The sequence below is a fragment of the Acyrthosiphon pisum genome, chromosome X, assembly GCF_005508785.2.
Source record: "Acyrthosiphon pisum isolate AL4f chromosome X, pea_aphid_22Mar2018_4r6ur, whole genome shotgun sequence".
Lineage (NCBI taxonomy): Eukaryota > Metazoa > Arthropoda > Insecta > Hemiptera > Aphididae > Acyrthosiphon > Acyrthosiphon pisum.
This window is the reverse complement of record NC_042493.1, coordinates 68,584,578-68,600,527: the sequence shown is the minus strand read 5'-3', so window position 1 is coordinate 68,600,527 and position 15,950 is coordinate 68,584,578. Positions and strand designations below refer to the sequence as shown.

Here is a 15,950-nt window from a genome sequence, read left to right as displayed (position 1 = left end):
GATCATATTTTTTAACACAGTTCAAAAAAAAAAATATTAAAATTTAATGAAAATCGCCCAAGTTAGGGCTAATTATTATTGTGAATTTCTAAGAATAATAGTTATGTTACCTATGCATACGGCATTAGCAAAATACGGTTTGCATGTTCATTATTACAATCACGCTGATTTTTTGGCTAAAATTAAAAATAATAATTGCCCTAACTTGAGCGATTTTCATTAAATTTTAATATTTTTTTTTTAAAACTGTTTTAAAAAATATGATTAACAAAATGGCTATCTTAAAAATTTAATAAATTTATTTTTCTAAAAAAATTTTTTGATAATTTTTGAAAAAAAAAAATCGAATATTATGTTATTCAATCAGAATTTCCATACTTATTACTGTAAAAAAATTGCATTTAAATATATTGATTTTCCACAGAGATACTAAGGGTGATACGAGACTTCTGGGACAGACTGTATATAATCCTACATTTTTAGAGCAGAGGTTTTCTATGTCGAAAACGGGAGAATTCTTATCATAAACAGTTTTTGGCAAAATCAATTTTTATTTTGTTGTAATACAAAAACGTAAAACCTTAGATAGGTACTTACAGGACCGGCTCAAGTGAAAATTTAGCCGCACCTTACAATATAATATTATCAGTATTTTGAAAATGCCACCCTCTTACTAAAGTGCTGCTCAAGTGCCGCACTAAGCATGGGCCCATGTCGCCTACCCCTTGAGCCGGGCCTGGGTACTTAGAATATTCACCAAACATTTGTACTAGCTTTTCTTAATCTTCCAGAATAAATAATACAACAGTTTTGTAATTCTTTATTTCTTTAACTTATATTATATTTTTATTTTATCGGCGTTCATGGGTATTCCTCAATAATTTAATTATATAAATGTTTTAGACTGAAAATACAAAATTATAAATTTAAATTTAAAAAAAAAAAGTAGGTAAGTGGATGTGGCTCTGCTGTACAGTAGGTTACAAGTGGGTCACTGTAATGGATGGTGTTAAATTTGAATTCAATGATATAATATCATTGTATAAGAAAAACGATTCTGAGCGAAAATGGTCATTTAGCCTATGATATTACTAAGTATATTTGATGATATTATTGTGAATAAAGTAATTTATATATTTATATATTTACGTGGAACCATGTTTTAAATTTTCAATCTTTAGCTATAAAGTTGAACATTTTATACATTTTTAAGTACATAATAATTATTAAATTTAAATTTGATAAATTTTGTCAAAATTCGAACTTTAAATGCTTATAAATAAAAATTGTGCTTATGTATTTTCAAAGTTTTTCAACTGCTGTTGTAACAATATATCAGGAGCCTTGCATTAAATTTTCACGCTTTTTTACCCAACAAATAAATTTTTATTGATATTTATAGAAAAAAAAACTAAAAAAATTGAAAATTGACAATGTCCGTAAACAGTTCAAAAAGAGTCAAAATATTTTCAAAATTGTATGGTGTATAGCAAATGAAAATATTAACATTCAGTAAAATTTTCATGTATCTAAAGTTGTTCGTTTTTGAATATCAATAAAATAACAAAACTGCTACATGAGAAATAGAGTGAATATCCAATATTGTGAAAATATGAAATTCAAACGCTCATAAGAATTTAATTTGATTTGCTTGTAGACATATTTTTTTTTTTGATAAAGGTAGGCTAACTTATGAGGAATTTTGTATAACATTTTCAAATCTTAGTTTTAAAAAGAAAAATTTTTATGAATTCTCAACTTAAAATAATTTGCTAATTTTCTAGATTTTTTAGTATCTTGTCAATATTTGAACTTTAAATGCTTATAAATAAAACTGTGACTAAGGATTTTTAATATTTTTCTAATTCATTGTAACAATATAGTAAGAGTCTTGCATTATATTTTCAAGCTTTTTTTCCCAACAAATTAAGTTTTATAGATATTCATAGGAAAATGACTGATAAAATTGGAAACAGAAAATGTTCCAAAACAATTCAAAACAAATCAAAACATTTAAAAAAATGTATTGTGTATAGAAGATGCGAATATAAACAACCAGTAAAATTTTATGTTTATGCGTTCATTTGTTTTAGAGTTACATCAAAAACCAAAATCGATTTAGCCTGAAAATTCCCGTTTTTCCTTTTTTTTATGTTGTTTTTCCTGGGGCGTTTGATAATTATTAGAATTTAAAACTTTTACCTCCCCAATCCACCAACAATATTCACTTTTTCATCAAACAAGATACTAAAGTTGATAATCGAAGCATTATTTTGAGTATTTATCGTGTACACATACACAAAAAAAAATTTTAAAAAAACATAGATCATTGTAAAATCAATATATTCATCATTCCACTCAGAATCTAAAAAAAAATAGTGAAGATAGGTATATATTGCAATAGGTACATTTTTATTCATTATTGCATCTAATTTAAATAAATTAAAGTTTAAAATACAGTCAACATATTAATATATATCGTAAATCATAATATATCGGGGCTATTGTACAAAATACAAAACACGACTACTTTTTTTTCAGATATAGCTCTTTCAAAGATTAACATGCAGGCATATATTTAACTTTTTGAGCAAATATTATAGACATTTGATACTTTTGGTTTTATATGTTATTAACACATGGTTGAATTTTGCCACATTTTGGCTTCACATTTTAAATGCACAATGTTCTAATCACAAGTAATTCTACACATTTAATGCGTACAGTTCTAGCATGTGAAAAGAACTGATCATATAAATAATTTATTGGATAATTATTATCCTATTTTACTTACTCGTATAATGCCCCATGTGCTTTTAGATCATTTAATTCTTGTTCAGATTTAAAAATTTTTTTTTCTAATATTTCCAGATCAGAAGAGCATACTATTGCATCTTTAGTAGTTTCATCATAAAATTGATCAATGGCTTTTGATACTTTCTCTAGAGAAGAAAAATGATCATGCTTTGAAGATATTGTAGCGTAACTAAAAAAAAACACACTCAATTCAATTCAATAATAAGCAGAATTTGGTCATTTTCTAAAGCATTAGCAAATTTTGTTTAGGTTAACTTAGAAACTAGCACAGTGCTATAAAAATAGATGTCTAGTTAGGTACAATTTAAAATTTGAAAATGTTGCTTAATTTCAATATTTCAGTACTTATTTAAAAAAAAAATTATTTTTACTAGATATCTGTTTTTTTATGTATATATTTTCTAGTATTTTCTACTTTAAAATTGTTCAAGCAATAACTAAAGACTAAACTAAGGGGTTATTGTAGTGTTAGAAAAATATACACACCATAAGAATAATTAAACCTAGAGTTTCATAATATAAGTAATTAAGTGAAAAAAAAAAAGGTATTTTCTTTGTGTTTAGGTGGAAAGGTTAAAATTTTTTTGTTAATTTTTATTTTAAAAAATACATTATCCTTATAAAGCGAGCTATAAAGGTTCTCAGACACTGCAGCAGTGGCGGTAAAATTATTTTGTCTTCTGGTAAATTGTGTCCGGAATTATTTTACCTCAACCACTGCGAATGCTGCAGTGTGTGGGGAACCTAATAGTATACAACTATTAAAAAGGACATTATGTAATAAGCTGCAGATCTTAACTACCCTATGTATACACTTATTCTAAAAAAAAAAAAAACAATTCAATTTGTCAAATATGCCATTTGCTTAAAATATGACATCAAGTAAACAACAAGATAAACAATAAATAAAATAAAATATTGTATTTTATCAGTTCACAAAATAAATATTAACTTATTTAGAATATTCTTTAATAATTATAAAAATGCATTGCACATAGGTAAGAACAAGAACCCAAAACCATTATTTATATCTATTGAAAATTTAAGGAATATATTAAGGAATAATATATTAATTTTATTCATCACTTAATAATAATAATAAAATATAATATTTATGGTATAAGTATGATTATATTTTAATCTATTTCAGTTGATCGACATAATATGTAGAAACTTGTAAAATGATTAATACCTAATACCTATCTTTGAAAATTTGGTTCAAATATCTCTACATTATTTAATTAGTCAAAATTAATTCACTTGAAGTTCATATTTTTTAAATAATTACTAAGAAACTTTGATAACTATAACATTAAAGAAATGTGTCTACATAATGAAATTAATGATAGAATATACTTACAGCGCCAATTCCTTAGGTGTCAAACAATTTGATTTTAGTGAGACATTGTTGATAAAAATCGTGAAAATAGGTAATAACTCGGGAAGCTGTTCTTCGTTTGCGAATAACTCTCTGGGTAAGTGTCCAACATGGTAATTAGTGAACTTGAGTATCTCAAAAAAGCGTCTAGAGATTTCCATCGTTTCTCCAACTCAAAAAGTTAGTTAGTCCAGAGAAACAGTTGAAATAGTTTTCGACGATAACTAATAAACAAAACAACAAATTAATCAGTTGTGTATTATTCGAAATTCGAATTCACGATTTACGATAAGATAGTATGGTTGCCCAACGAATCAATATAAAGACATGTTTACCGCATAGTAGTATATTACTCTACCGAAATCACTACGAAAAACAGTTGGGAAATTAACCACTAGCGCTCGTATGTAATTGTGGCTTTATACCGCGCTGGTTAATAAGCCCGTAAATTCTGCCTCTATGATCGGCACAATCATGTAGCAAGCGCTAGTGGCAAAGATTCTATTATTTTGTTTCTATTGATTATTTTGGTTGCCAGTTTAATACACGATCTTATCATAAATTGTCGGACTATAATCACAGAACAATAATTAATATTATTATCATGACAAAATAATTATTTTGTCATGATTATTATGAAAAATATTATTTTATAATTTTATAATATTTTATAAATATTATTTTTTATTATATGCATAGACATATTATTATAATAAAATATATATATATATAATATTATGTGTCTGCCTCACTGTTTAAGATATATATAGATATATATCCTAAAACATGGTCTACTTTATCGATGCTTACGCCTTACATGTTTTAGATTTGGAGTGAAGGGAGAAATCTATCAATTTTAAATTTCTTTGTTGGTTTTTCGTTAGTTTACCTAACCCTACTCAAATAGTAACAACTAATTGTAACACGGTCCTAGAGAGATTTTGAATTGTCATAAATGAATTATCCCAATATTCCTAATTGACATACAACTATAGTTTTCAAAAAATATTTTGCGTTAGTATAAAAAGTTTCTGTTCAGTTACTATTTATTTTAAGTGTTATTATGCCGAGTATATTGACTTTTCTGAATAATCTGATTAAGTACTGTTTAAATGAATGTCATATATTTGACACTTTGATATTATAGGTAGTATATATTATTATACTATATATATATATTATTTATTATATAAACTTTTTAATATTTAATCGCCACCCTGTGTAGGCGATGCACCAAACAAGTTATATGCACCATTTTTGAGGAAAGTATATGCATAGACTTTCTTGCTTTCACCTTATATGGTGCTGCATCCGACACAAAAAGTAAGACGTTTTCATGAAGTTTTCCTTCAGAGTTCAGGCCATAATATAAAGAGATGTAAAATAATTTAGATATTGTAGTGGTTTTTTTAAAAAATATTTTTAATATTTTTACACCTCTGAGTTGAGTAGAAATATTTTCCCAGGGTTCTCTACTTTCAATGTACCAATCATAACATTTGTTACATATCACCCCTCAACATCAGTAATCTCGTCTATTGACACCCATACATTTCTGTTCCTTATGTAATCTCTAATTTTAATTAATAGTATTTTTGTAGCATTATTAATCAATTTAGTTTGTTTTGAAGCGTAGATTTGTCAGGAATAATTTTAGAAAAAGCAATATCATTATTCATTATATTAATTACATTGATAAATATATCCATAAATAAAACATAGCGAGATGAAATCGATTAAGTCAACCATTACTTTGGAACACATTATTTAATATAAAAATAAATATTAATATTTCCAATATTCACAAATTGTTTTTTCTCCATATTATAAATAAACATCTCTACATAAATACTAAATAACTATTTTTTAATTTTTAAAAATTTTTTCAAAGAATCAAAAAAAGAATTTTAAGCGTTTGTACTCAGTTAAAGGGAGACTATTAGTCACATATTACATTTAGGGGATTTGATACAGTGATTTTCTCTTTTTAGTATTTTAGACATGTTTTTTTCCAAACATTCCGATTGATCTATTTAAGCGATAAGAGTTCTGAAAACAGATTTGAATTTGTCGTCAAGTCTACTTGAAATTGAGGTTCCCACATGTTTGATATTATCCCCCACTCCTAAAACTGTCATACTTATGTTTTTATAAGTTAACTTGTAATAAAAGATTAAATAAATTATAAATTACCAAAAAAGGATGCAAGTTGAAATGTTTTAGTTAAAATTAAAATAAATAAAATATTCTCCTTAATATGTATAATATAGCAATACGGTTTTTTTAATAAGCATTTGCATGGGGTATGTAAAGTATACCTCGTTCCATACCCTACAGACTGGGGGCAGAACCCTTTTATAAGAACCAAAACAACAATTTTTAGAAAAAAAAAAAAAACAAAATATGAAGGTACAATGATGTTCATGGCTGAATTTTCTGACAAGAATTATGAAATTATATCCTTTTCAATAAACATGTATTTATAAAAATGTTTTATTATTTTAATATACTTTTGGTTTTCAACTATTAACGCATAGCTGACATAATTGTAAAACAAAATACAATAATTTGTGTTGCTTTGCTACAAAGTTACCATATCTTAAATTAACATTTTTCAAGCATTTTGAAACAAAATTATAATGTATAGTGAACTGCTCAAGAATTAATAATTGAAATATATAAATATCGCTAATAAATGTTGTGTTAATTTTCTAGAATCATTGATTATTTATGGTAGTAAATATTTATAATCAATGCAATTAATGTAAAATGAACAAATAATCATAATTAATTGAGATAATTATTGAAAAGCTCAGTTGAAGTATATTTTATATATTTGAATGTGATTAATACATAATCAGTACATGTGTTTTATTATATTAATATTTAATAAAAGAATCCCTTTGAGTTTTGAGAAAACATGTATTTTATAGTACAAACTTCTTATATGAATACATTTTATCTGCACATTAAAATTATTTATGTGGTGTAATAACTACAATAATTAGAAACATAAAATGTATGCTATAGGATATAGAACATATCAATAAGAAACAACTGTTTTATTATTTTTAATCTAAATATCTGCCATTCGTTCTTTATGTAACAGTCTTTGGTGGATTGAAGATAACATCCAAATCTTTGATTTCATCTGAAACAATTAAAAGTACAAATTAATAACACTGTTTATTTTAAGCTCAAGTTTGGTGGGTGGGTAGTATCATACATCTTAGAGAGGTTATTTTAGTAGAAGTTAATATATTGCAATGGTTGTCTAAAAGTATAATATAATTGTATCACTCATCGAATTGCCCGTGGAAAAAACCATGGGTGTTAACTGTTAACGAGTGCATTTTAATAATATGTACCTATTAATTTAGAAGGAATTAATTTGTTATGTCACTTATTGAATGATATCTGTCACTGTAATGTTACCCATCTAAGAAGCTAGCAACGCCAGCCATGCTTGACATCAGAACCCATTAGAGACTTTGACTAATCACTGTGCCACACCAGGCCCCACACAATATTTAGTTAGATTTAAAAGTACTATTTTTGTTGTAGGTACATTATAAACTTAAATTTTTGTATTATTACAACCCATTGTGTTTGTTAATATTAATTAATAATCACCTTCAGCAAATTTCTTCTTTTCTGCAGCAATCTTGGCTTCTCTTTCAGCAATCTTTTGATGACGAGTTTCCTTTGTTTTATCTTCTTTCTTTTGAAGATAACTATGTCTGGTAGCTCCATAGGTAACTCCTAACAATAGGAAGCTCCATCTGCCAAACTGAATAACAATAGAATAATAATATAATTTATAGTTATTAAAACACATATATTGCCGACAGAGCTCAAACGCTAGGTCCAACTTGGTTTTAATAGTTAAATAATAATAATTATTATTATGGTATTTATTTGCATAAGATGTACCTACTATTGTGGACACCATCATAGTATATTTAATACTAATTTACTTTATGTAAAGAAAAAAGTATTGCCATATTGTGTTCCAAATTAAAATATTACCTACATCAAAGTGTTTCTCAACTTTAATAGTTGGACATACAATAGTTTTTGATAGATGATAACCGTAAAAAAATATATGTACCAAATATAGTATGTAATAGTATGTGCCCCAATAGTACACAGTGTTAATTAATAACAATTCATTTTCTTATATTATTATTTTTTTTTTTTATAAATAATTTAAATAAATATCAGTAAAATGTTTTTATAATGTACCTATGGTTAAAATGTCCAAACAAAAAATTTAGATATGTAGTAGGTACTTATGTTAATAAATAAATATATAATTTAATTTAATATAATAAACTATTTGTATAACATAATTATTAATTTTTAATTTTTGATAAAGATAATGTCTTAATCAGCTAATCAGCTATTGATCTGATTAGTAGAATTTGGACCTATTAGATATATTCTGAGTTTGGACACCGTAGGTTGTATTTTTTTTTTTTTTATATTTGTTCTCGTATTGGTTATAGTTAGGTACATGCGGCGAGACTAATATCAGTCATTTTAGCCCTTAATGCCAAGTATTAGTAATAAAATTGTTTAATATTAAGCTACTTTGATCTATTTTATACTAAATAGTTTTCAATAACTTGCTTTTAAAATGGTAATTTATAATCAACTTTGAATTAAAAAATAAGTTACATAAGAATTGCTTAAGATCTTAGACTTAAAAATATTTATATATCCATAAACGATAAATTCAGATAAAAGCTTAATTCTAGAAGCTTAAGTAACTGCTAAAGCATACGCACAAAGACTAGAGGACTAGGTTAGACTTTTAAATACTCTCTATTTTCTATTCATCCCATATCATAGATTTGTTGAGAAACTTAACCAAAAAATAATTCTTATTCAATCAATTAAATGCTCACCAATCTTCCAAAAAAAAAAAAATATTTGCCAATGACATATACTTATCATTAGTAAGATAATGTTTATTACATTTTATTAAAAATTTGAGAAATAATATTAATGACCTTCACATGACATTTAAAGTATTGTTGATATAAAAAAAATTATATTTTAAATACTTTACTCAAATACCTACTTACATGACAATTAAATCTTGAAATTGAATGAAGTAATTTATATTTAGATATTATTAATGATATTCTTTAAATATATCAACAAGGTATGACCCATAATCAGTAGTATCATAGCTTGAACTTATATGACCCATATAACCAGTATTATTAGAAATAGACTATTTTCATAATATGAATACAATTCCAAAAATACGTTTAATAAAAAAGATGATACCTAATTGCATTAATTTGCATTCACTATCTATATATTAGTATCAAAAACTTTTGTATAGCAAACCAAACATTTTGGTCAGGAAAAACAAACGTCATGAACGTCATTATAGGAATTTTTTTCAGTTAATTTAACATGAAAAAACGTCACTGTTGATCAATTATAATGGAGCACACATAATTTCACTCAGAAAATTACAAAACCGAAATTTATATTAAGAAACTCATTTCCAGGCCAAATTACCAAACGAGAAACGTACCTATATGGAGATTTTAATCTCCGCAGACTAACGCATATGGGTGTTTACATATTATTATGAGTAGATGATTTGAGGTACTTAAAAACAGATTGAGTGTTTCTCAACATACACCTAAAGTAAATTCAATGATTCAGTTGGCCGAACATCATATTTTCGGCGCAAATGGGCCGAGTAAATAAATAACACTTACCCTGATGAGCGGCGACACATTGACGGGTGCTTTGAAGTCTCTCGGCATTTTGATGATTCTTGGGACGAATTAAGCGTTCGAAAGTCAACGACACCTTTTCACAGTGTACCAGAAAATAGCCAAGTCTCGCACGTTCAGAAAAAAATGGGTGTAAGTCTGCTGCCTGGCTATGAAAGAATTACAAATTAATACACTGGAATCTGATAGTGGGGAAGAGATTTTCATCCGGGCGTACCAACCCGACGGTCATATGTTATCGTACAATACTATTATAATATTTATTAACCATACATTTTGCACCATAAAAAATGATTTGGAAATCATAACTCGTAATAATATATTATTCTTTAAAATAGTAAAACCATAAATCATAATAATTTTTATTATAGTTTTGTGAGCATCATTCGGGAATCGCGTTAAAGGAAACCAATACAAATTTACTCGTTATTGGTGCAATGGGCATTGGAGTGACACAACTACTACGTACTACTACTACCATGACGGCATGACATTATGCTACTCCGATACATGGCTAATAATATGTTCCGATATTTCACGTACACAAGTACACAACTATCTCGAATATCAATTGTTACGAATATCAACTACAACGATATTAGATGGTACGGTGAACCATGACCACGGTCTTAGATCTAAGTATATTAAGACCACGGTTTAAGATAAATCTACAATCGTGACCACGGTCTTATATAAGACCGTGATCGTGACCATGACTGCTACGATATTAATTATTATCACAGAATATATAAATGATATAATAAATGATAACAATAATAATATTATATAATATATAATATTATTATTGTATAAATAATATTATAATATATATTAAATTTTAATACTGTTACAAATATCTAAAAGGGACTTTTAAAAATATAGAATTAAGAAAAATCGATTTGATTTCTGTTTTATTTTTTAAAAATAACTATCTAGTTCAATAATCTGTAACTGATTTAAGCCCAATAAAATATATTTTTTATAATATTTTATATTATTATTATTATATATTATTATATAAATAATATATAATACTATGCATATTATTATATATTATATAATAATAATAAAATTATATTATGCACACTTATTTTTTGTAATGACTTCATTGAGTCCTGTAATTTAATTTAGGTAATTTGAAAAGCTAATGTATAATGTACCTATTAATATGAAATTCTACAATTGTGGTGAAAAAAAATCTGCAAAAAATCATGTAAGTAATAACTAACTAATAGCCAAATAAAGACAATATGTAATTATAATTATTAATTTAATTTCAGTGAAAAATGTTTATCTTTTTTGTTAATATTTTTTAATTTATTAATTAATAGGTTTATTAAAAAACTATATATTTTTTATTAGTATAATAAATAAATCATTCAAAATAACAAAAAATTGTTATAATTATCAAATTTTGCACCATTGATATTATAGTTGTACTGTTCTGGCCTGGACGCCTGGTTTAATAGTATTTAACAATATATACAAATACAATCCTATGAATTATATGAGCAATTTATAGTTATTCAATATTGTATTCAACTTAAGTTAGTATTTTATATTCTGAGCGGAGCTTATATTCTGAATTAGTAATTCATATACATTTTTCTTTTTCAATCTAAGTTTTTAAAATGTAATACAAGATTCCTTATAAGTTTATCTACCTTTATCAACAAAAAAAATGTCATTAAAAAGTCAAATTAAAATTGTTTGAGGGTTTGAAGTTCAAATTTTTACAACATTCGATATTCACTTGATTTCTTAAGCACCTATTTTCTTATTTTGCTGTAATTCAAAAATTAATAACCGTAGTAGTCAATTCCTATACTTGATAAAATTTAAATAATCATTCAAAATATTTTGACTGTTTTCAAGCTGTTTTCGGATAAGTTCAATTTTCAATTTTTTTATTTTTTTTTGCTATAAATATTAATAAACATTTTTTATTGGGTCAAAAAGCATGAAAATTAAATGCAAGGCTTCTGATAAATTGTTACAATAACAGTTGACAAATATTAAAAATACATAGGCACAAATTTTATTTATATGCATTTAAAGTTTGAATTTTGACAAAATTAAAAATTAAAACATGATTTTGTAGTTTAAAATGTATAAAATGCTCAACTTTTATCGCTAAGAATTAAAAATTTAAAACAAGGTTCCACGTATGTAGGTTATTCTGTAACCAAAAAATATAAAAACACAGTTTTTTTTATAGGTACTTAATATTCAAATTTGGACAAAATTACATACTAAATAACCAAGAATAACGATTTTAGTTATTTTGTTGTAATTTTATTATATTTCAACTTACCGACTAGCAGTGTTGGGTAAGTTACTTTATTAGTTACTTAGAGATAAATGTAATTAAGTTACTTTACTCGTTACTCAAATAAAATTGTAGTTAAATTACTTTACTTTTCAAATAGAAAAGTAACTCAATTACTTTCTCGTTACAAAAAAAAAATTAATATTTTTTTTTTTAATTTCTTGGCAATTATTATTCTTCAGGCAATAATATAACTTTTTATAAAAATACACACCTATACTAAAAAGGTATAATTTTAAAAATGTGTACAAAAAAAAGAAGATATACAGTTAATACATACTTACATAACAATACTACAATAGTAATTACTAATGAGTTTTGACTATTAAAAACTAGTACTTATTAATTGTAGCTACTTATCAATAGTAATTAATCATTATATAGTTAAGTATAGTATAGTTTTGTATTTGTGTCACAAACTGAACAACATCAACCTTTACCTATACCTATCTGTAGAGTGTCAATTGATCGACTGACACCAAATAAGGAATAATAGCACTCAATCTTGTACTTGTGTTATTAAATATTATGTTAGTGAAAATAAAATCATTATACATATAGAACACAATTATAACTTAAAAATCATAAAAATAAACCGTTTCTTATAAATGCCAAATGTGAAATGGTTATAATGATTTACAACTGTGTAATGTTTAAATATTTCGATTTTATTTAATTATCAGAAATATAATGTTATATTCTAATGTAAATTCTAAATATAGTAATAATTAATAAGTATTTTCAAATTGAGCAGTTTTTGTACAACACTTAATTATTTATAAAACCTGTATAGTTAATAGGAGCGTATATAATTCATTAGTCCACCTTGCGCCGTAATGCCGAATGTGGGACGTTATGTGTGGTAATGCAAAATAATTGAATGACAAACCTGGTTATTAATAGTTTAATTTAATTTTTGTTTTCCTCTTATTTGAATGGGATGATCCCCACAATGAATAATATTTAATTAATAAAAACACAATATTATATATTATTATTTATTTTTGTTTTTATATGGTTTGTGAAAAACATAAAATAATATAATGGAACGTCAGGTCGAACAAATAACGTCTGAACTTTGTTAAAATTAAAAATGAATAAAAAAATATATTGATTATAGCAAAATGTGAGTACCTAGTACCTACTTATCTATATATTTTAATTGTAAAGCGAGCTATGAGCATTTAAAAATTTTAAATTTTAAATTTTAAAATGCTCACTACAGGCTACATCCCTGCTTATTATGAATTATTTGTTTATTAATTATTATGACCTGTATTCCTATATCCACTGGTCCCTTGAACGCCATTATAACTATTGTCGTTATAAAATCTTCGCTATTTCATTAAATATTCTCACGTGTATCTTTAATCATGCTTGTCCTCATCTGTATCATCCATTGGTTGGCCATGTATATGTTACCAGACAAATAGGCGCAATATATAGATAGGTACCAGAAATAAAAATAATGAAATGGAATAATAATCAAATTGGCTGTTTTATGTAGGAATTGATATTATTTCATAGGTACTTATTTTTGACAATACCCAATAAACGTAGGATATGATTCTAATGCCGGGTTTCACAAAACATTTAATGAATCAATTGTGAGCTAATTCCTTAAACAAGATTTAATGGCCTACAATTGGTCCATTAAATTGTTTATGCAACCCAGCATAAGATTTCTAAAAATATAAATATTAACTAGGCATCGGGATCAATGACTTGTGATCTATAAGCAATGTGATAGATAGGTTGTAAGTAGTATCTAAACTCTAGAATCTAGACCATAGAGTAGATATTGGCATATACCTATAAATAAATATTAATAAGTAATAAGTCTATGCTATCCCCTATGGACACTTACCTACCAGCAGACGGTAGGCCACTTTCTAAACTTTTTTAATTATATTTTGGCAATTATTAAAATTAATCCATAAAATAAAAACCGATATTGAATTATTCAACAAAAATATATATTTTTAATTAATGCAATTTAGTGTAGGTACCTAATTTACTTTTTACATAAACTTACAATCATCTAATCTACAACGATAATTAAAGTGTTGTCACTGTAAAAATATCTGAGATGCGGTTGTCAATGCTGATAAATAGTTTAAATTCCTTGGCAGAAGTAAAATCTAAGTATATTTTTTTTATAATTCAACAAAGATTAATCTAAGGTGACAGTGTTCAAAATAATTTATCAGAATAATTAATATTAATAACTAATACTTATAAGCAATTAACTGGAAACTGGAAAAATTTTCAAAACCTATTAAGATGAATACACGCTAGTATACGGATTATTTTCTAGCCTGCGACTATAAATAAGTAAAAGCTCAAATGTGTACTTACTTAGTATTTTCTTGGTCCCTCTTAGCAGTAAATAGTAGTTAATAGAAATACTTGTATGTTGAATAACGACATCAAACACAGAATTCCTGTATCTGCCATACACATAATATAGAATTTTAATAACCAATCTTATATAGTAAAATTATATATAAATGATAAACTAAAGGCTAGGTAAAAACAATAGTAGGTATTATAAATATATTACTTTGATTATGTTAGGTATAGTCATATAAATAAATTATAATTTCTTGTACCTATCTACCTAATTTATAATTCTTCACTTGCACATAGTAAAAGCACAGATTATATAAAATCTGTTTTATATAATCTGTGGTAAAAGTTCCAGTTTCAAATAATGCATGGAAAGATATTATTGATTATCTTGGAGGATCCTTGTCTATGAGTTCTATACATACATTTATTCATAAAGGACGCAATGACATAAAAGAAAAATTGGGAATTTCAACTGTTTGTAAATTATCTAGAATGTCTGATGATTTCACTAATAATCCCTTCAAATACTGGTTCGTAAACTTACTAAGATATATAATTAAAAAAGGTGGGTAAGTGGATGTCGCTCTACTGTACAGTAGGTTACAAGTGGGTCACTGTAATGGATGGTGTTAAATTTGAATTCAATGATATAATATCATTGTATAATAAAAACGATTCTGAGCGAAAATGGTCATTCAGCCTATGATATTACTAAGTACCTATATTTGATGATATTATTGTGAATAAAGTAATTTATATATTTATCTATTTACGTGGAACCTTGTTTTAACTTTTCAATCCTTAGCTATAAAGTTGAACATTTTATACATTTTTAAGTTCAAAATAATTATTAAATTTAAATTTGATAAATTTTGTCAAAATTCGAACTTTAAATGCTTATAAATAAAAATTGTGCTTATGTATTTTCAAAGTTTTTCAACTGCTGTTGTAACAATATATCAGGAGCCTTGCATTAAATTTTCACGCTTTTTTACCCAACAAATACATTTTTATTGATATTTATAGAAAAATAAAAAATAAAAAAATTGAAAACTGACAATGTCCGTAAACAGCTCAAAAATAGTCAAAATATTTTCAAAATGGTATGGTGTATAGAAGATGAAAATATAAACATACCGTAAAATTTTCATGTATCTACAGTTATTCGTTTTTGAATTACAACGAAAAAACAAAATCCGCTACGTGAGAAATGGAGTGAATATCCAATCTTGTAAAAATATGAAATTCAAACGCTCATAAAAATTTAATTTGATTTGATTGAAGTTATTTTTTTTTTTTGATAAAAGATAGA

The 15,950-nt window shown here is 25.6% G+C and overlaps 3 protein-coding genes across 3 annotated transcripts in view; all 3 read right to left on the bottom strand.

The window, feature by feature from the left end:
* Window positions 1–4,518, bottom strand: part of LOC100163981 — a 9,292-nt gene extending 4,774 nt beyond the window's left edge. Inside the window, exons 1-2 of the mRNA XM_001949052.5 lie at window positions 4,178–4,518; window positions 2,795–2,986 (exon numbers count right to left, since the gene is read on the bottom strand). Coding sequence (XP_001949087.1) covers window positions 2,795–2,986; window positions 4,178–4,356 — 371 coding nt within the window. The 5' untranslated portion in view covers window positions 4,357–4,518. The remainder of the gene's footprint in view (window positions 1–2,794; window positions 2,987–4,177) is intronic.
* Window positions 4,519–6,670: 2,152 nt separating this feature from the next.
* Window positions 6,671–10,127, bottom strand: LOC100165336 (ATP synthase subunit e, mitochondrial). Its single transcript, XM_001951460.5, has 3 exons — window positions 9,940–10,127; window positions 7,829–7,985; window positions 6,671–7,346 (listed from the first exon to the last, which is right to left on the bottom strand). Exons 1-3 carry the CDS (start codon window positions 9,985–9,987, stop codon window positions 7,294–7,296), a joined length of 258 nt encoding a protein of 85 aa, XP_001951495.1. The 5' UTR covers window positions 9,988–10,127; the 3' UTR covers window positions 6,671–7,293.
* Window positions 10,128–13,016: 2,889 nt separating this feature from the next.
* LOC115033901 overlaps window positions 13,017–15,950 on the bottom strand; it is a 7,047-nt gene continuing 4,113 nt past the window's right edge. Inside the window, exon 2 of the mRNA XM_029488704.1 lies at window positions 13,017–14,736. The gene's annotated coding sequence lies outside the window, so the exon portion shown is untranslated. The remainder of the gene's footprint in view (window positions 14,737–15,950) is intronic.